General features: G+C 35.0%; 1 protein-coding gene across 1 annotated transcript in view; it reads right to left on the minus strand.

Moving 5' to 3' along the window:
• PSMD1 (proteasome 26S subunit, non-ATPase 1) overlaps positions 1-21,793 on the minus strand; it is a 75,138-nt gene that overhangs the window by 41,578 nt on the left and 11,767 nt on the right. The window contains exons 6-16 of the mRNA XM_080799427.1: positions 21,209-21,352; positions 19,029-19,255; positions 14,729-14,789; positions 13,801-13,929; positions 12,371-12,459; positions 11,607-11,685; positions 10,745-10,918; positions 9,000-9,111; positions 8,268-8,464; positions 7,227-7,322; positions 6,140-6,204 (exon numbers count right to left, since the gene is read on the minus strand). Coding sequence (XP_080655553.1) covers positions 6,140-6,204; positions 7,227-7,322; positions 8,268-8,464; positions 9,000-9,111; positions 10,745-10,918; positions 11,607-11,685; positions 12,371-12,459; positions 13,801-13,929; positions 14,729-14,789; positions 19,029-19,255; positions 21,209-21,352 — 1,373 coding nt within the window. The remainder of the gene's footprint in view (positions 1-6,139; positions 6,205-7,226; positions 7,323-8,267; positions 8,465-8,999; positions 9,112-10,744; positions 10,919-11,606; positions 11,686-12,370; positions 12,460-13,800; positions 13,930-14,728; positions 14,790-19,028; positions 19,256-21,208; positions 21,353-21,793) is intronic.

Here is a 21,793-nt window from a genome sequence, read left to right on the forward strand (position 1 = left end):
TTCCAGTCTCTAATATGATGAGTTTGACATATATTAAGATTTATATTATTGCCAAGTCACATAAGATTAAGTTTTCTGATGTCACTTTAACAGTATTCCAAACTGCACCTTATATATCTGAAGGCATATATAATTGTTTCAGAAGTCTAAATACTAGAGATGGCACACACACTGCCAAACTCCACCCCGAGACAAACTAGAGTAAATGGACTACCTTCTCACATGCTCTATACTGCTTCCAAATTAGTGCAGGTGCTTAAACAAACACATACCTACAAAATTAACTGTAAAACCTTAAACTAGTCAGCGTCAATTCCTGGGGGGAAAAATCTTTGCTTACAGTCTGCTGAGAGATCTTTCTCTAGGTAATGAGAAATATTCTAGTATTTCTAGAAAATGAAATACAGTTCTAATATAAACTATTTCTGAAAAAGTACAACATAGCACAAACTTTTGCCACTTTGATACACAACTGATTCTTCTATTTCAGAATACTTTTAAGAAATTTATAATTTTAAAGCAAATCTCAGAAGTTAACCACACTAATGGCAACCAAAAGACTATTTCTAACTTCATAGAAAAAGAGTAGAACTGTATCCCTTTAGAAAAATAATTTTTAAAAAACCTTTCATCTGCTTTTATATTTATCGTTAATTAGCAAAGGGAAAAACAAAGGTATAGAAAAAGAGTGAAAAAGACAAAATTAAAGTAAGGACATTATAGCACCAAGAACACAGACACAAAGACACTGAGGTAGAATACAGAGAGTATGTATTGAATTGATACAAAATTGTGAGTGGCAATATTGTAAAGATGAGTCACACATTTGGTAGTAACTAACTGCTGGGGGTTCCTTCAAATTCTAAGCATCTATGGTGGTGCAATGTTTTTTATTCAAGGAACCCATTTCTCTATGGTATAAAAAAGTCTGTGCTGAGAATCTCCCTCACATCTTGCAAGATCCATTCATATCTGAAAGCATATTAATGTATACATTGAGAAATATCCAGTTTTATATTTTAAGAGCTTAAATCATAGCAGAGATGACCAGGATTGTCTAATTTTAAGAAAGGTCTACATCAGGGGCACCTGGGTGGCTCAGCTGGTTAATGGTCTGACTCTTGATTTTGGCTCAGGTCATGATCTCAGGGTTAGGAGATCAAGCCCCACATTGGGCTCTGCAGTCAGCACAGAGTCTGCCTGAGTCTTTCTCCTTTTCCCTCTGCCCCTCCCCCCACTCATGCTCCCCCATGCTCTCTCTCTAAAATAAATAAAGTAGAACCTTTTTAAAAAAGTTTATATCAGATCATTATAGAAAATTAATCTCAACAAGTATGTAAAGATCAATGCATCTTTTAACTACTTTCTTCACTTTCCTTTCCAATGTCAAGTTAAAATAGTTCATACTATGTTCAGTTCCAACTGAGTTTCAGTTAATGCCAAACACAGTACTATAAAAAGAGTTATAATAGTTACAACTATAGCTATAATAAAATCTCCTACTGGACAGATAACAATGGGCCTAATAATCACCTATTTATTACACAAAAAATGTTCTAGATTCATTTCACCATGGCAAAAATGTTTTTTAACTTAATTCTCAACATTTATCTTATATATTATGAACAAATAACACAAAAATATCAGTAGAAAGAAACAGTGAAAATACTGTAACTCCCTGGACTACCTGAGAGTAAAGAAGATAACAGACATGAGAACTGTTAGTTTCCCACAAGACAATTTCATCTAAGTTGAAGTACAAATACATGTTTACCCACATGTTTCCAGTATTCACGTCCAAAAGTAGACTTAAAAAGAAGATTTAAAAAGTCATGGTTCAACAGACATTTCTGCAAAGAAGACATCCAAATGGCCAACAGACACATGAAAAAGTGCTCAACATCACTTAACATCAGGGAAATACAAATCAAAACCACAGTGAGATACCCCCTTCACACCAGTCAGAATGGCTAAAATTTACAAGTCAGGGAGCGACAGATGTTGACAAAGATGCAGAGAAAGGGGAACCCTCCTACACTGTTAGTGGGAATGCAAGCTGGTGCAGCCACTCTAGAAAACAGTATGGAGGTTCCTCAAAGTTGAAAATAGAGCTACCCTATGACCCAGCAATCACACTACTGAGTATTTACCATAAAGATACAGATGTAGTAATCCAAAGGGGCACATGCACCCCAATGTTTATAGCAGCAATGCCCATAATAGCCAAACTGTGGAAAGAGCCTAGATGTCCATCAAGAGATGAATGGATAAAGAAGATGTGGTATATATCTACCATGGAATACTATGCAGCCATCAAAAAACCCGAAATCTTGTCATTTACAACAACGTGGACGGAATTGGAGGGTATGATGTTGAACGAAATAAGTCAATCAGAAAAAGACAATTATCATATGATCTCTCAGATACGAGGAATTTGAGAGGCAGGTCGGGGGGGCCCTGGGGGGGAGGGAAAAAAATGAAACAAGATGGGACTGGGGAGGGAGAAAAACAATGAGACTCTTAATCTCAGGAAACAAACTGAGGGATGCTGGGGTGTGGGGAGGGAGGGAGAGGGTGGCTGCATTACGGACACTGGGGAGGGTATGTGCTTTGGTGAGTGCTGTGAATTGTGTAAGGCTGATGATTCACAGACCTATACCCCTGAAGCAAATAATATATGTTAATAAAAAAATATATATTATGGTTCAAGAAAGTCAAATGTCTGCAGTTATTTTAAAAGTAATATGTAACATCTAAAAGGGAAGAAATGGTAAAATGGAACATATTCTAAGAAAGTAAATGATGGTGCATCAGAAAACATTTACTGTTCTTAAGAGATAGGACAGAACTTTTCAAATATTAAAGGTAATGAGAAAATTTGAGAATAAAAATGTTCTATTAGAATTGCTTAGGAAAATAGTACTCTGATGGAAAGGCATGTTGTAGAAAGCACTGGTCTATAATGAGATCTATTTTGAATTTTAGTTGTACCATTTAGTCCTATGACAATGAGAAATTTTATTAACTATTTTAGAATTCAATTTCCTTCTTTTTTTTTTCTATTTCCTTCTTTTAAAAAAAAATATTTCTAAGCTTCTTCCACCTTTAAAAATTCTCAGTCTCAGGAAATGGCACTAATCTAAAATTTTGAGAATTTTGAGAATTTGGTTTCAATTACAATTCCTAAGTTGATTACATTTAATTTTTTTCATCTATAAATCTATAACTTTCAGATAAAATCATCTCTAAAGTCCAGTTTCTTCTACTTATAAAGAGTCATATTATGAAAACAGAACTCAGAATGGTCCCTTAGAAATGACAAGCATATAGAACCACTCATTAGCTGTATCTCACTAGTCTAGGTAGTTTAAAAAAAAAAAAAAATCTAAGCAAAACCTTTAGGCTTTTAAGCAGCTCATGGGAGTGTAAAAAAAAAAACAAAAACAAAAAAACTATACAAAGCCTTTAGACTTTTAAGCAGCTCATGGGAGACATCTGCTGCCAAAACTGGGAATTTAGCATGAGTGTGAGCTACAGGAAACGCAAAGGCAGAATTGAATGTTAATTGGAGAGCAAAGCGCTGTCAGATTAAAAAGGGAAGAAAAACAGTTTTCACAAAGCTCAGCTTCCTTTGTAGCAGAATATATACACCATGCCACTGATATATAGGATATGAAATATAAAATCACCAAGAGGAATTAGTAACTGACAATATAGAAGCAAAACAAAGGAACAGACCATCATGAGTAGGATTGTTTACACAAACCAACAGTTAATAAAGACACCCCTAGAAAAGTATACTTTCCAAATCAAAATTATCTAGTTCTCTGTTAAGAATTAAAACAAAAAACCCTCTCTGGATGGCAATAATACTCCACACCTGCCCCCCATAACAGCACTCCCATCCTTGGATCTAAACTCCAGAGCAAAATCAGTGAAAGATTAGGGTCACAGTTTGGCTAAAATAATACACCAAAAAATGGACAGGGAGAAAACAGAACTATCCAACTTCTATTTTTACTTATTTTTCCCCCCTTAGGAGAATGATATTTGGACCAGAAAGATAAAAAGTAATGTTGTAAAGCTTGATCAAAATGAAAAACAGGTTGGGGCACCCAGGTGGCAGTTGGTTAAGCTGCCAACTCTTGATTTTGGCTCAGGCTGTGATCTCAGGGTCATGAGATCAAGCCCTGCATCAGGCTCCCCCCGCCACAGGCTCTGCTTCAGATTCTCTCTCTCTCTCTGCCCCTCCTGCCTGTGCTTTCTCTCTCTCTCTCAAATAAAGAAATACAATTTTTTAAAAAAATGTAAAACAGGTACAAAGACTGGCTGCCTTAAATGAGTTCAGCTCTGTAAGCTAAATGAATCACCTCCCTGAAAGAGAACTTGTGGTTGTAGTTATGGAACCACTGCTGACAAATCTGAGAAAAAACAGAGAATGGCAAAGGTACATAAAGACTATAAGTCTTTTTAAAAAATGTGGAACAGCTTAGGGAACATAGGTTTTGTCATACCTTAGAAAAAGAATCAATGGTATGACACTTCTATGGATTACAAAAACAATAATAACCAACTTATCACTTATCTTATTTTGGAGGTATCAGACTAGCAGATCTGTGTAAATACTGTCTTTAGATTTAGTGAAGGCTCTCCAGTGTCTTTGTGAACAAGATGAACAAATGAGGTTTAGAAAACAACACAATAAAGGAGGTTGGCATGTGGCTGAACAACCTTATTCAACAAAACCAGTGTAACGAGAAACCTGATTACCATATCATATAGGCCTGTACTTTGCTGTTTTATTCAAAATTTTTATCCACAGAGGAGTAAAATATCTTACAGCCTATCTGGTAACTTCTTGATAAATGGAGTAACTTCCTATCTAAGATGTTACGAAGAAGTTCCTGTAGCCAGTTCACAACGGATGTTCAATCTTTGTTGAACTATATTACGACCTTTACAACAAAGTCCGCTCCCAGGAATGTGGGAGACAATCTACCCCAGAGATTAAAAGGACATGAGTGAGACTCATCTAACTATCTCACCTAACATGTACCTTGGGAACTTATTTTTTTGTATAATTCCATCACAAATGAGCTACAATAAGCAGTGTCCAAATAGAGCTGAAAGAAGTACTTTTAATTTGCCTTTGCTAGATTTTAATATAAAGTATCTTAACCAGAAGAAACAATAATACTTGAGATTGGAGATAAGCAGACAGTAAGAGCTGCAAGAAGTACTACTGCAACTGCCACCACTGTTAGAGTTACCACTACTGTCATATGCTGAAATAGTGCCAGAGGCTGTTCTAAGGGCTTTAGGTATTAATTCAGTTACTCATCCAAAAACACACTTCTCTTTTTTCCCCCAAGATTTATTTATTTGAGAAAGAGAGACAGAGAGAGAGAGAGAGAGAGAGAGAGAGAGAAATAGCACAAGCAGGGGGAAGGGCAGTAGAAGAGGGAGAAGAGGGAGAAGCAGACTCCCTGCTAAGCAGGGAGCCCTACTCAATCCCAGGCACCTCCAAAACACATTTCTTAAATAGGTACTATTGTTACACCCATTTTACAGATGAGAAACTGGAGGCTCAAAAAGGCTAACAAGCCCAAAGTCATTCAGCTTGAAGTGGCAGAGCCAGGACTCAAACCCAGCAAACTGGTTTCAGAGTACGTCCTCTTAATCACAACTATCCTATGCCAAGGGCATCTCCAAATCTCAAGTCCAAAATTGTTTTCTTAAATCTGCAAAACTTTCACCCTTCTGCATTGAAACAAAGCTTATTACCTTTTATTCTCATTAAAGAGCTTCAAGAACTCTACAACCCTATGTTAGATACAGGATCCCATTTGAATTACCAATGTGTATGGAAAGAAGAGTACTAAACATGCTATTTGGATTTAAAAATTTAAGCAAACACAGGGAATGTTATGGAAAAAAAAAAACAATAAAGTCATTTCACTACTTTTCAAATAGGTTCTTGGACTCTCAAGACACACCTGCTTCTTTTTCAGATCAACAATACTAATCTTATTAAATGGTCCTCACTAAACCTAGATATATCACTCAGATATTTACTTTCTGTTTAGTTACTATTTTAAAAAAAGGACTATAAAGAGAACCAGAAGTTAGAAATTATTACCTGAACAGAATGAACCCAAGTGATTCTACTGCTGCCCTCCGGACATCATCATTGACATCACTTACCTAGGAAAAATTTTAAAGGATGATTACATTATACCATGCATTCTGTTACTAGAATTAACTGATATGAGAGGCTCACATCATTCAAATGTAAATCAGACCTCATTAATATTAGAATGTCTTCCCTCAACTTGGGAAAAACTCATCCGAAATACCCTATTTCAGGACTTGGAAGCCCTTTAAGCTTGGTGAAGTTTAAGAACCAGGGCTACTTCTAAAGATTATTTCAGCTGCACTATGCCTTTTGCAGGCTACACTGAAAATCTAACCATTCCTTCAGTGTTATTTTCAAAAAAAGTATATTCTAAATTCAAGCAAAACACAAACATCCACAATTTACAACATACCACATGCTGTACTGATAAAAAATAAATTAATAATAAATACTATGAGATGTGCGTATCTCTGGGAAAAGATAGTAATAGTTCTAAACCTTTTCTGCGTGGGAAGATGACCTGAGGTTTACCTTCTCCTGGAACCAAGATGGTAGAAACCTACTAAGTTAAGACATATGTATAGTGTCTGTTGCGTTACCAGGCAACACTATTGTTCATAAGCTCTACCTGGGTTGGGAGGACTAGGAATGGGAAAAGCCTGTTGGAAAACATGGGCATTGGCTTTCCTGTGCAAGGTAGCTCTTGTAATAGGGTATGTTCCCTAAAGATACCTGGAAGCTAAATTCACAGGCTATAAAAAGAAGTGGTTTTTATCGTTCATTAGATTTCCCTACCCTAGGGTAGCTGCACCTACTCACGTGGTCTTGTCCCTTAGAAATGAGGGTGCCCTTTGGCGCTGGTTTTCAGAAGTTGCCCCTGAATGATTTTAAGGACTTCTATTTGCACTGACATACTGTTTTTCTGTTCTATACTTGGCACTTAGGTTATAGCTGATTGTGTCCAGTGAGTGAGAATCTGAACCTGACATCACTCGTGCTAGTCATGCAGTGTGGGAGCTGCAGCAGCCTAGACATTTACTGTCCATCTGCAAACAGTCCTTTCTACCTCTACTTGAGGAAAAGTACTTACAGCAACATGGAGCAGGCGTCGAATAGCTTTGTTGTTACCGGAGCCACAGTACGCCATGGCTACGGTGTACATTCCAGATCGTCGAAGAATTGGGTCCTAAGAAGAATAATCTATATCAATCAACAAATTGTCATTTCAAACAGTGACTTCTACAGTCTAACTGGCACAGCTACATCCACCAGGAGAGTTGGTTTTAGGTAAGAAATGAGAAGAATGATTTTGTGGTTGGTAATTTTCTAAATGAATGTGGAAATACAAACTCTAATACTTTTAATTCCCAACACTCTATGCAATGTGCCTGTAGTGCCTTACACTGACTAGAAGTATCAACTCAAGTCCAGTACCAACACTAACTACCTTCTCATACTCAGCTTCCATTTATTAAACAAGTAACAAAGAAGCTTGCTTCTAATTCTACATTGTAACTTGCTTACTTAATTCTTGAGGGCTGAGGGGAGCAGATATGATGTCTGAGAGCTGAGCAAAATAATGAGCAGTTTTGTCACTTAACTATTAACAGTGATTCTTTTTACCAGACTATAGAGGACAGCATTAGCTACCACTGACTACCCACCACACACAATACCACTATCCAAATAAAATAAAACAAAAAGCAATGAAAAAAACTCACCCAGATAAATAAGTATAGAGACTGGCACTGGTTTTTGATGAAAAAACAATGAGGTAAACTTTATATCTTATTAAATGGTTATGAAGTAATTCCAAAAATATTATTTCTAAAAGCAATCAACTTGTAAATTTCTAAAGAACTTTTCTGGATCCACTTATCTGAAAATTACTAATCTGAAGTCTTAATTTAAAATTCTCAAATTAGTCCTATTAACCTGTTCTAATCAGTGCTCTCCTTTCCTATGTTCCATTAGGCTTTATATATCTTGCAAGGAGTTTCATCAACATGTGTAGCTAGGTGTTCTGATGGGAACAGGGATAATTTCTAACGAAAGTGCTTCTCTAAATGCTGGTGATAAACAGAGTGTGATGAACTACAGGGAGAAAAGGATAAACAATGTATCATCTCACCTTATCCCGGCACAGAGATTCAATGAGAGCATCAGCTTCCTCCATCCTCCCATACATTACTAATGCTATACCAACTGCAAGACCGCGCAGAATCTTCTCATGTTGAGTTTCCTGTGCATAACCAACCATGTCCTCAATAGCCTGGGCATTTTTGGAGCCCAACATAACCAAACCTAGGGCCAGTCCAGCTGCTTCACCTAGTGAGTAAAAAGTAAACATTAAAAAATAAAAATTATGTATCTAAAATCAATGAAAGATAGCTTACTGGAAGTGGCACTTATTATCATCAAATATCAAAACAGCCATTAGTTCTGGTAGCATTTTTTTCAAACCATTTGATAAAAAGCACATCCACGTATTTATAGCTATTTCCTTTTAAATCTTGATAGATTATCTCATCTAATCCTACAACGATTTCAAAGGAGACATAATGACATTATTCTACATTATCACCATGCAGTATAGATAGCTCTGAGACTCAAGTATCAAGTAGGTCACTCTAATAAATTTCTATTTGCAAAAGTCAGTTATATAGACAAATACACAGGATATGTCATTTTTAAAGCCTATGTATCACAAAACCTATTTTTGTGAATTTGACAAACAGGGCAAAATCCACTCCCTTCTACAAGTAATCTATTAGATTTTTAAGAGGCTACAAAATATAAATAGAAAATAAATAAAGTTACATTAGTTAATCCTAGTTTCTTGTCTCTGGAAAGAATCACTCACCTGTCACAGCATCATCCTGATAAAGGTTTGTTTTTAGCAGATCATACACATCCTGGCGCGCAGTCCCCATGGCAGCCAAACCAAGACCCAGACTGCCACCATGTCGAACAATCTAGGGAAAAAGCATGGGCTCTGTTGATTCAGAACACTGTACTTAAAAGTCCAAGCTTTTATTCTGATTTAAAAATATATTGTGATATTAAACACGCAGAACAGCTGACCTAGTGAGAATGAGCAAAGTATCTGCGAACCAGATAGCCAGTGGTAACCTCAGCAATTTCAGTTTCAAAAGAATGATGCCTCCTGATATAAAATAATAGTAAGTTGAGAAATGAATGAAAGTACGAAAGTGAAGGGAGAAGGTACAGCTCTCTTTCAGTAAGTTTACATGAGAAGGGGAGAAATATGATAACTAAGAGGGAGAAGCAAGGGTCAAAGAAAGGTTTTTTTTTTTTTTTTTAGGATAGGTGAGACCTGAATATACTTACGGGCTGAGGGGAAGGAGCCTGAAGAGAGGAGAAAAGGGTATCTAACAGACCATGGTTGTAAGGAAGTGGGAAAAAATGGGGTCAAAGGCAGAAGTAGGTCTTTATTTCAAGAGGGACACTTTAGCAGTCATGTGTCATTTTTGAGTGCACAGTCTCCATTTATAGGTGACAGAACCCCAATCTTGCTTGGAAAATACTCCTCTCCCATTGGTTAGTCTTGGTGGGATTGCCATTTAATAAGCACCCACCTTCCCCTACCCAAACTGTGGGACTGTGACCTAAAACAGACTACTCAGATGCTCTTTCATTAAAATTTTAATCTTTCCTTATTGAAGTGACCCCAAACCACTTCAAGTTCATTCATCCTGACAGTAGGGCCCTAGAGAGATGATTCATTAGTTCCTGTTATCTAGATCCCTAAAACTGTCCTGGCTCTTAACTTTTACAAGAATTGGTTTATCTGCTTTTCCTTTAATTATATAAGCTACTTTCGATAAACTCCTTGTTTGAAGGCAATCAGTGGAAGTTTCTATTGCTGGCAACCATAGGAGCTTTGTCTGATAAGAAAAGCTGTACCTGAGACCAGAGGAAATGAGGCAAAGATATAAATAAATGTACATAGTATTTGTGGATGAGGAGCTTATTAGGTAAGACAGATGATCCTACTGGCCTCAATCTTTTCACTGAAATCAAAGGACAAAGTTGTCTGGCTTACTTACCTACTCTCCTAATAGCCTTCTAATGAAGAGTCTACTCTAACATAAAAGCTAAAGTCTAAAATCAAAATCCTATTTCAAGGTTCTGTAAAGTAAGAACAAGTTGCTTAGTAAGTTTTTCCAAAAGAATAACATTTAAAAAATATAAAATAGCAAATAATCAAGAATTCTGGTTCCTGAGAGAGTTATGCATTTCTTTGGGACTTAGTTTCCTATAAAATAACAAAATTAGACTAAATGATCACTAAGGTCACTTATAGTTATAACATTCCAAGACTCTTAAGTGTGGAAATACAATACATATTTTACAGATATATGGTACTTTATTCTGCTTGTCACATACAAGGTTTAAAGGACTTAGAAGCACAAATTTAGTTTAGAGAGAAAGAAAGAAAATTACCTTAAAAAATAATTCTTTAAGACTAGTTCTATTTTTGGAATTTCAAAATCCTACAAAATTTCTATTCACTAAAATAATTTGGCAAGTATGTTTTCCCGGACTCTTAAGTAACAGAAATTAGTTTTTCAATCAAATACTTACATCATTGCTGGCATTCTTAAGCTGGTTAAGCAGATAGTCAATTATATCACCACCATGATTGGCATGAATGAGACCTAATGCATAGAGACCTCCACCTTCCTGATAGGCTGATCCTGGAGAGGTGTCCTTGGGAAGATATGTTGCCATTAACTGTAATGCTTCTTTCTCATGACCCTGTAAATTTGAACCACAACAAAGGTGTAAGAGAAAGTGAGAGTAAAAAATATGTATTTTCTATGACTATTGTCTTCTTTCTACAAAATTCACTTTCTAAAAGAGGAGGAAATGGGTGTCTCCCCTAGATAACTTTGTAACTCAAATGAGAGGAGAATTTTAAAAGACCCAATCACATCTTCGTTAGAAACAAGTGCTTTAATTTTTTCCCTTCTTTAATACCATTTCTCCAAATTAGTCTTAGACTATGCAAATAACTTATCTCAATTCATCCTTTGAAAAATGTCATCTTCATAGGAAAAGGATTTCCACCTTTTATTAAAAACAAACACAAAGCGGCATGCCTGGGTGGCTCAGTCCATTAAGCATCTGCCTTCAGCTCAGATCATGATCCAGGGTCCTGGGATCAAGTTCTACATCAGGCTCTCTGCTCATCAGGGAGTCTGCTTCTCCCTCTGCCTGCTATTCCCCCTGCTTGTGTGTGCTCTCTCTCTGACAAATAAATAATCAAAATATTTTAAAAAAATAAAAACTAAAAACAAAACATAGGTATTTTATTTACTTTATTCTTTCCTATAAGAGGACTAATCTGATTTAACAAAATGTACTTGTGAATGATTTACAGTAAACTTTTATTTTTTTGACTCCAGAAAAATTGCTTCTGTTCATACTGATCAGTATATATTACCTTATGAATTACACCCAGGCTGGCTGTAGCTGTAAATTTTGCCCAGTTAGTGGCCCTGGCCAACCATTCCAAGTTATCTCTGTAAGAAAAGAAAATTCAGCAATACTATTGAAATGAATTCCATAAAGCTTTTTTTATAACACTGAAGTCAAAGCATTAAAATTTTACCTTGAACTATTATAAATCATTTTACTTCATGGAGCTCAAATTACTGCTGATTCTATTTTACCTCCTAAGTTCTTAGTATTCTGAAGACTTTAAAAAAATGCACGGTATGCAATTTCATTATGAACAAAAGCAGAATTATATTAATATATTTCATGCAAAAGCCTGTAATTTAAGCTCACTAATAAAGGTAACTGATTTTAACTTAAAACAAACAGACATACGCAATATAAAACGTATAGGGGAGCCTGGATGGCTCAGTCAGTTGAGTGTCCAACTCCTGATTTTGTCCAGGTCATGATCTCAGGGTTGTGGGACTGAGCCCTGCACTGGGCTCTGTGCTCAACAGGGAGTCTGTTAGGTATTCCCTTTCTCTCCCCCTCTCCTCTCGCCCCACTTGTGCACATGGCACACACACTCTCTCTCTTTAAAATAATAAGTAAATACATCTCTGGAAAAAAAAATGTATAAAACAAAAATAGAATTTAAAATTTAGGACAAGTAGGCAAGGGAAGCTCTGCACATCCATGTAACAATGCCAACAGAGTCTCTATTAAAGATGAGTGTAAACCAAAGTGGAAACCTTCCAGTATACTTACCTAAGAAACTGGTCACTGGTAGTCCCACAGTGCATAAAAGAGTTTGCTATAACGGTTGCTGTATGACACACAGAATTCCGTACTGCATCCTACAAAAACAAATAGGTTTTTATGAAGACAAAGTATTTACATATATGCAAAGTTGCATGTAGACATATAATCCTGTCTTGTGAAGAAAATATTAATAAACTGAACTGATATTTAAACCATGAATCTTGGATGTTTCTATATAAAGATTAAATAGGTAGTTTATAAAAACAATCAAGTCAGAGTCTTATCTGTGGTCTTAACTTGAGATCAGTAAATTTTAGGCAGAAATTTAGGTAGTAGCTTTTCTGTTTTTGAATAGTTTAACTTGCCATTTCTCTTCAGCATCTTTTCTATAGGTCTCCATGGTATTAGGGTAACCTGAAGAGCAGTGCCCCACTTCTTCTCACTCTGCACTTCTGGCAGTGAACAAAGTGATTTTATTTTTAATAAAACTATATTATAAAGAGTAGCTTCAAATAATTGTTAGAAAAACACATTGTGTAATTCTGTGTCCATTTGCCATTTGTAATTATTAGAAGTTTGAGAAGTATGATTTCATGTTTCAAGCAAACAATGATGTAATGAAATAATATACAGCTACAAATAATATACAGCTACAAAAGAAAAGGGTACTGGGTAATTAAGGCAGAAGGCAGGAAAATGAAGATTTTTCATACTATAAATCTTTTCATATTAAAACATTTTTTGAACTAGATAAATATATTACTTGGTCAAAATTAAAATTAATATTAGTAATTGTTAGGATCAATATCTCAACAAAGGTTATAAAAATATCAAGTAAGAACCCCTGCACTCAAGGAGTTTGCAGTTCAATGGGAACAAAAAGACACATAAACAAACTATATTAATGTTCTGACTGTGCCATCTGTCCAAGTGCTACATATATGTATTAAAATAAAAAGGTAGCTAAAAAAATGAAAATAAAACAAACACCACTAAACTTCCCAAGGAAGGTGAACACAAAAACAGGAGCTCAATCGGTATTAATTCCCTTTCTTCTCAACAAGTTCAAGGGTTTCTCCCTTCGTTATATTTTTTAAAAGTTATTTTCTTGATCAAAATAAAATGCAACAAAGTATTCAATAAGAAATAAGTAATTAGGGCCGCCTGGGTGGCTCAATGGGTTAAGCCTCTGCCTTTGGCTCAGGTCATGATCTCAGGGTCCTGGGATCGAGCCCCGCGTTGGGCTCTCTGCTGCCTCTCTGCCTACTTGTGATCTCTCTATCTCTGTGTCAAATAAAAAACCAAAATCTAAAACAAACAAACAAAAAAACTTAAAAAAATTGATCACATTTTTAAAAAAAGAAATAAGTAATTTAAAAAATTATACAAAGAAATAAATACAAGAAGAAAGCCTCTGTTATAGATGAATTTCCTACCTTTGTGTTTTTTAGAATCATGAGATCTGTGTTATTGTTTCGTATTAAGAACTGTAGATGTAACTCAATAGCCATTTCACCACTTAAAATTTTAATCATTTTCAAAGTTTGGTCCTTGGGCTCTGGACTCTGCCAAAATAAATAAACAAACAAGAATGAAAATTCATATATTACTAAAATCCACTAAGCCAACTGTATTTTAACAGCCCTAGACCAGTGAAATTCATAGTCCATACACACACCAAAACTTATATTTAAATAGTAGGATCTAGAAAACTCATGTATCATTTATTTGAGAGAAAGAATGATTTATTTCTTTAATAGCTACCACTAAGATATGATACCAGTTTGACGGAAAAATTTAATTCATTCTGAACAAGCTTCCAATGTAAAACATTTTAATATTAAAAAAACCCTCAAAATAAAATAACTGATTACTGATGACACGCAAGAAAAACTCTTTTATATAGAACAAACCCATAGTTAAGACGAGAAACTCCCTACTCCAAACTAGAAAAGCAAAAGCACATTTAATCAACACATATATATGATCTCATGAAATAACAAGCCATCCAAGTAAAGAATAGTTTACATACCTGAGTATCAAAAATCAAAAGTCTTGTTGGAGGAACATTTGTATCCAAGAGACTACTAATACCCCCTTCTTCCATTCACTATGAATATTAAAAACAACAAAGGCAACTAAAGTGCTCCCCCTACAGTAAGTTGACATTTATTTGTTAGAGGTCATACTTTTGTCTCACCCTGTGACACGTAATTCAGTTATTCTAGACAGAGTTCAATCTTTTGTAAGCATCCAAATATTCGATTTCTTCTAAGTTAAATGCTTTCCAGGGTCAGTCCAAAATTTTAGCTTTTTACAGGGTCTATAAAATTTACAGGGAATATACGTTAAAAACACACTTACCGCTTCTGGTGTCTTTCCTACAAGCACACTACCTGTCTTTTCTTCTGTTTCCATTGACTCACTGAAATAAAGAGAACCAACAGTTACTAATCTGATAAATTTTTTCTGAATAGTATGTATGGGTGACTTGTTATCAAAATGAAGGTCTGAACCATGTTCAAATTAAATATTTTGCAAGGAAAAAATATTTAAGTATTTCCCTTAAGAAACACCCAAAATTCTATTAAGATGGAGGCAGCCCATGATTTAATTTCTTCCAAATAAATTCAAAAAAATACACGAAGCAACTAACCAGGTTAGCATGGACAACAAACACAACAAAACTAGGTGAGAAAGCATCCCCTGCACTCCCAAAACACAGTCGGGTAGCTGTCACCAGCTACACCAGCTGTCACCAGCTACACCAGTTTGAAGTGAAGCAGGTGGGGCCCCAATAGCTCTTAAACCAACACTCCTTCTAGGTCAAAGCATGAAAATGCTGGGCACAGAATCCAAATTAATATGGCATAAACAAAGGAAAAAGAAAGCCCAAATAAAAGGGAAAAGGAAACAGACTTAGGAGATCTCAGATCATAAGTCACAATTTTGTTTAAAACTCTATAACACAACAGAAGAGGAAGTTACAGAGAGCAGTGAAATTAGAAAAACTATCCTAAATAAGCTTCTTTGCAAAAATTCAGGAAAACTAATTTCAGTAAACATAAACTACACACAAGGATCAAAGCAAAATTCCATATGGTATTAGAAAAGAAAAATTGTGGGGGCCTGAGTGGCTTAGTTAAGTGTCTGACTTGATTTTTGGCTCAGGTCATGATCTCAGGGCTGTGAGATCAAGCCCCACGTTGGGCTCTGCGCTGAGTATGGAGCCTGTTTAGGATTTTCTCTTTCTCTCTTCCTTTGCCCCTCACTGCCCTCACAACCTTGCTCATGTTCTCTCTTAAAAAAAAAAAAAAAAGAGAGAGAAAGATCATTTCAAAAGAGGTAAAAAACATTAAGAAAATTACGTAAGATATAAAAGAATAAAATATGTCAGAATTAGGAAACTCAGAAATGAAATAATCAAACTAGGGAAAAATTAGAAATGAAGAAAAAAATAATTTCAGAAGATTAATTCAGAGGGGCAAATAAACACAACATGAATAAAGGATAAGGCAAAAAAGAAAAATTTTAATTAACAGGGAATAAACCAAATGCTATTTCCCTAAGATCAGGAATGAGGGATGTTCACTCTAAGGTCTACCCAACTGAAAATCAGAGCCAATGCAGAAAAACAAAGCAGGGGGAAAAAAGAGATGAAAGTTACAAAGGAAGAAGTAAAGCTGTTTCTATTCAGATGATGTGATTCCTATGTAGAAAATTCTATAGGACAATCTATATTACTAGACCTAATTGATTTAAACAAGGTTACGGGATTCAACATTAATATAAAAAATCAATTGTATTTCCACATATTGGCCACAATTACAAATTGAAATTTAACATACCACTTACAATACATCAAAAAATATACATAGGAATGAATTTAAGAAAAAAATGTATAATATCTCTGAACTAAAATCTATAAAATGCTGCTGAGAAAAATTAAAAGAAAATCTAAATAAATGAAGAATACTATGCTTATAGATTATAAAACTTGTATTGTTAAGGATTTCAATTTGTTCCAAATTGAAGAGATTCAACACAATCCCAATTAGAATCCGACGCTTAAAGAAATGCAAGAGATCCAAAACAATCTTGGTGGTGAGGGGGAGAGAAGGGAGGTCAAAACTTTAGGTCTTCATTAACATAATTTTAAGACTATGAACTTTAGTAATAAAAATACTATGGTATAGATATAAGGAAAGATAAATAGGTAAATAGAAAAGAACAGAGCAATCTATCAACATATCACATGTCAAAGGCTCAAAGGCAATTCAGTAGGGAAAGGATAGTCTTTTAAACAAATGGTAATGGAACTACTAGATATCCACATATTTAAACAAACTCTACCACTTCACACCACATACAAAGGGTTAAGCTGAGATCTACCACATACCTAAACATAAAACCTAAGACCATATAGCTTCTGGAAAAAAGTATCCAGAGTATCTTTATAACTATGAGGTTCGCAAAGAATTTCTTAGATTGGGATACATAATGGAAAATTAGATTATCAAAAAAAAAGCTTCCGTTCATCAAAAAATACCACCAATAAAAAGAAAAGATAAGCCAAAGACTGGAAGAAAATATTAACAATATAACAAAACACAGGTGCCTGGGTGGCTCCGTCGCTTAAGCGTCTGCCTTCAGCTCAGGTCATGAGCTCAGGGTCCTGCGATCGAGCCTCACATCAGGCTCCCCGCTCAGCAGGGAGTCTGCTTCTCCCTCTGCTTCTTCCCTTGGTTTGTACTTTCTCTCTCTCACTCAATCTCTCTCTCTCAAATAAATAAAAACTTTAAAAAATAATTTTATAACGAAACATCACTTTTATCACTAGAATGAGTATTAAAGAAACTGGTAACACCTAATGTTGGCAAACAAATGGAATGCTAATATACTGCTGCTGGGAGGGTAAAATGGGCAACCACGTTGGAAAATAGTCTGGCAGATTCCTACCAAGTTAAACATATATTCTTTGACCCAGCTATTCTAATCCTATTTATTTATCCAAGAGAAATGAAAACATCTGTCCACAAAAAGACTTGTACAGGAATGATCCTAATAGTCCTGTTCTGAAACAACCCAAATGTCCATCAGTATAATAATGAGTAAACTGTGGTATATTCATACAACGAAATGCTGCTCAATAATGAAAAGGAATCAGTACTGATTCACCCAAAAAACACAGATATACATCACAAACGTGCTGAACGAAAGAAGCAGAAACAAAAGAATACACACTATATGATTCATTTTTACGAAGTTCAAGAACTGGCAAAACTAATATATGTTGACAGAAATCAAACCAGTGGTTGCCTCAGGGGCACGGGTTGAACTCAAAGGCCACAGAGGCAGTTTCTGGGACGATAATAGAGGTGATGGTTATATGGGTGTTTATACTGTCAGAACTCATTGAACTGTATCATGAGGATATGTGTATTCTTTAGTATTTAAAATATTTTTCCATTAAAAGAAAGAACTGAAGAGCTGAAAAGGATTAAAAGAAAGTGAGAAATAGAGAGGAGCAGAAGATGGGAAAAGAAAATCTAACTTACATATAATAGGCCCCCAAAAAGAAAATTAGAGGGAAGAAAACAAATACTAAAAACTAAAATTCAAGAAAACCTTACCGAGGGCAAGACTATTTCTGGTGTTTTTGAGGACAAGTTAGAAGGCCAGTGAAATCTGAAAGCAGTAAGTAAGGAAGAAAGCAGCAAGAGATGAGTTGAGGGGTATGGAGAGGACAGATCATGTATAACCTCACAGGCCATGTTCAAGACTTAGAATTTTATATGAAATGTGTTTTGTAAAGTACTGGAGGTTGAGACAGTGATGACATTTAGGTTTCAGAAAAATAACTCCTCACAGCTGTGTAAACAACTTTAAAAGGAAAAATGTGGCATAACAGACACTTTTTTTTTTTTGAGGGAGAGAGAGAGAGAGGGAGAGAATCTTAAGCAGACTCCACACCCAGCATGGAACCCAATATGGGGCTCAACCTCACAACTCTGAGATCATGACCTGAGCTAAAGTGAAGAGTCGGACACTTAACTGACTGAGCCACCCAGGAGTCCCATAACAAAGACACATTTAAATATTTTTAATAAGTAGCCTAAATATGTAAGGAAAAAAACCAGGAAAATAAAATCTAGTACTGCATTAGCCTAAGATAAATGTATATTTAGTTTTAAAAGAAGCAGAAAAAGCTGGAAATGTTTCTTACTTTCCAAGTATCTAAAATCTAGCCCACCTAACCCATATGTGATTTTTTTTTTTAAGTAGTCTCCATGCTGGGTATGGAACCCAATGCAGGGCCTGAACCCATGGCCCTGAGATCAAGACCTGAGCATCCGATTAACCTACTAAGTCACCAAAGTGCCCGACCCGTCTGAAATTTTTAATTTACGTGGTTAGGTAGCACATATGCAATTGGCCCTCCCTATCACTTCCATTTCTTTCTAGAAAGGTCCCTTTCTTTGGTATTCTTTAAGGTGCCCAGCAGAGTGCAAAACAGAGCAATAGCCTTATTAAGACTTTACAACCTAAGAAAGCTAATTCTGAAATTAATTCTTAGACTATGTGGTCAATGAATATTCCACCTATTTGCAAAATGAGATAAAGATTATTCAATTAGTTCTGGTGCAGAAAAAGATACTTATACCTGTCTTTCTCTGATCCTGGAACAGTACCCGTATTGGTGGATCCAGGCACAGAAGCAATAGGGGTACCAACAGTTCGAAGATTCTGGATTACAGATGACAAAAACTGCTGGCTAGCACTTTCATACAAATCAAAACAAATCTGATAAGCCATCAGGAGGTTGTCTTCCTTTACCAGTTTTTCTAAGATATCACTCACAGCCTGAGGATCATCTAAGAAAATTAAGCACTGAAATGCAGATAAAGAACAATTACATAATAATTGAAAACTGTGTCTACAAAATAGTTAAGACAGTGACAAACAGTTAATAATACAGGAAACTTTAAAATATAAGCACAGGCAAACTGGGGAAGATGAACTGTTCTAGCACTCCATTTCTTTAGAAAAAAATTAATTTAAAATTTTAATTCCAGTTCTAGCACTCTATTTCTGATCCTGGCACTAGACAGAGTTTTCCTGAAAATGGCATCTGATTGTACCTGGCAATTAGCAGTACTCAGTAACTGGTAGGTGAATGAATCTTACGTTCTTTAAATCTTACCTGTATTTTATTATCAAGTGCTCCTTAATTTGAATTTTCTGCTTAACCATAAATTACAGGGGTCATTCAATTATTTAACAGACATTGTATCATGCTGGGCCAGAATAAAAGGCACTAAAATGACCATTTGGATATATCTCTCTTCTCACTCTTATGATCTGTCACATGTTTTAATCAAACTATCCAATAAATTTAAGATTTTTATTTTTTAAGAATTCAATTTAAATTTTGTTTCCTTAAAGTAGCAAATAGCTAATTTCAAAATGAACACATTAATCAAAGTGTTAATCAAATTAAGAATAGGAAATAATGGAAACAAAATAAATGATCAATAATAGAGAATGGTTAAGTAAGGCAGAGTACATCCACTAAATGACTACTGTACAGTCAACAAAAAGTTGGAACAACAGTTTGTGAAGACTCAGAACATGGAAAAATGCTAAAATTGGAAGGATGTATATAATCAATACTATTTGCCTCCAGAGAAAGGAACTTAGGAGTCAAAGGAAAGGAGTAGAAAGACTTTTCACTGTATACCCATTGGTTCTTCTTAAATTTTGAATCACGAGAATGTTCAAAAAGATGTATTTTAAAATGTAAAAGTTTTATAAAGTTTTGAAAGGACAAGAAATAGAACAGCTAAAAAGATAAAATTGCCTCTGAGAAATAAAACTGATATACATAGGTAAGCAGAGGACTATGATTTTTCATGTGAGTTTTAAAACACAACAATTAAAAAAAAAAAACCGATTTAAAACTATTTAGAATATTTAGAAGCAAACAAAACTCCAAAGACTATATAGAGAAAAGTGAAAAGAAATACACTAAAATGTTGACTTTGGGTGAAATAAGTGATTTTTCTTCCAGTCTTTCCTGTTTCAAACTTGCTTCAAAAAACATCTAAAAAAGGATGCATTACTCTAAATTTTAAAAATGTGTAGAGGATGACAATACATGAGACTATATTACAGTGAAAAAGTAACAAAACCTGTGATACAATACTATGCTCTAAGCAGAATACAAAAATTTATACAGTATGGTAATTGTTAAAAAGAAAACTTCACTTCCGGTCAATAAAATCCAATGTAGCCATTAAAATGTGCTAATAAATAAAAGAAAAACACCTATGCATTATCTTTGAGAAAAGGCCTGGGGAAAGGGAAAGATACACTTGGCATTTTCTGGACCATCTTAATTTTTAAAAATGTGCAAGCAAATTCATACACGAAAAGAGATAAAATATACCTAAATGTTTTGGTTCTGTTTGGGTAATAAAACCAAAGATCATTTTTACACCTGAAATTCGGTTTAGAATGACACAACATACATACTGTTTTTACCTCTTCTACCTTTTATTTTTCTTTTAACCTAGTTTCCAAAATTTCTTTAAATGTTTGCAATACTTTCAAATGTAAAAAGAATACACAGAATGCATGAAAACACAGCAGTTTTTTAGTTTTGTAAGATTGCTTCTTACCAGTAAAAAAGAGTGTAAGTGTACACCTTAATTGTCACAAGCTGTTGTGAAGATCAACTATTAGAGGTACACAATGTAACGTAATGCAATGTAATGCACAGCCCAGCAGTGCGGCATAAAGTAGTGTGATAGGAAGTAAGATAACATAATGTAATATAAGTACCTGACAAACATTGATGAAATCGGGTTTCTCCAGGTTCATGTAGATTTTAACTAGAACCCTTAGTACCTTATTCCGAAATTGTTTATTCTGCATTAAAGACATGCAGAGCTTGAGGCTATAAGCTAGCATTCCTGGGACATCATTCTGAAAGACAGAATTTCAAGATACATCATTATCTGGTTACTGATGCATTGTGTTTATTTGGAAATCAAATTATTTTCATCTACATTCTTTAGTTATTTTAAGCAGTCAAACATTTATCTGCAACTTAAACAACAGAACTTAAAAATCAACATTTTAGATTTAAATCTTGACGAAAATTACTTATTTTCCTGTTTTCATGAAGAAATGGGTTGAAAACAATATTTAATGATCATCCTGAATCCTTACTATGTGAACACAGAATACTATAAAAAGAGTGGTGCTATTAATTATTAAAAAAAATATATACAACTGTCCATATACCAAGTGGTTACGTTTTTCATAAAACTGAAAACTGACTACTGAAGTCCTTCATCCTTCTGTCTCCAATCCTGCTAGTCCTCATGTCTTGCTGCCTTGCCTAAACTTGAGAGCCAGGAACAC

Source organism: Martes martes, assembly GCF_963455335.1.
Source record: "Martes martes genome assembly, chromosome: 3".
Taxonomy (NCBI): Eukaryota; Metazoa; Chordata; class Mammalia; order Carnivora; family Mustelidae; genus Martes; species Martes martes.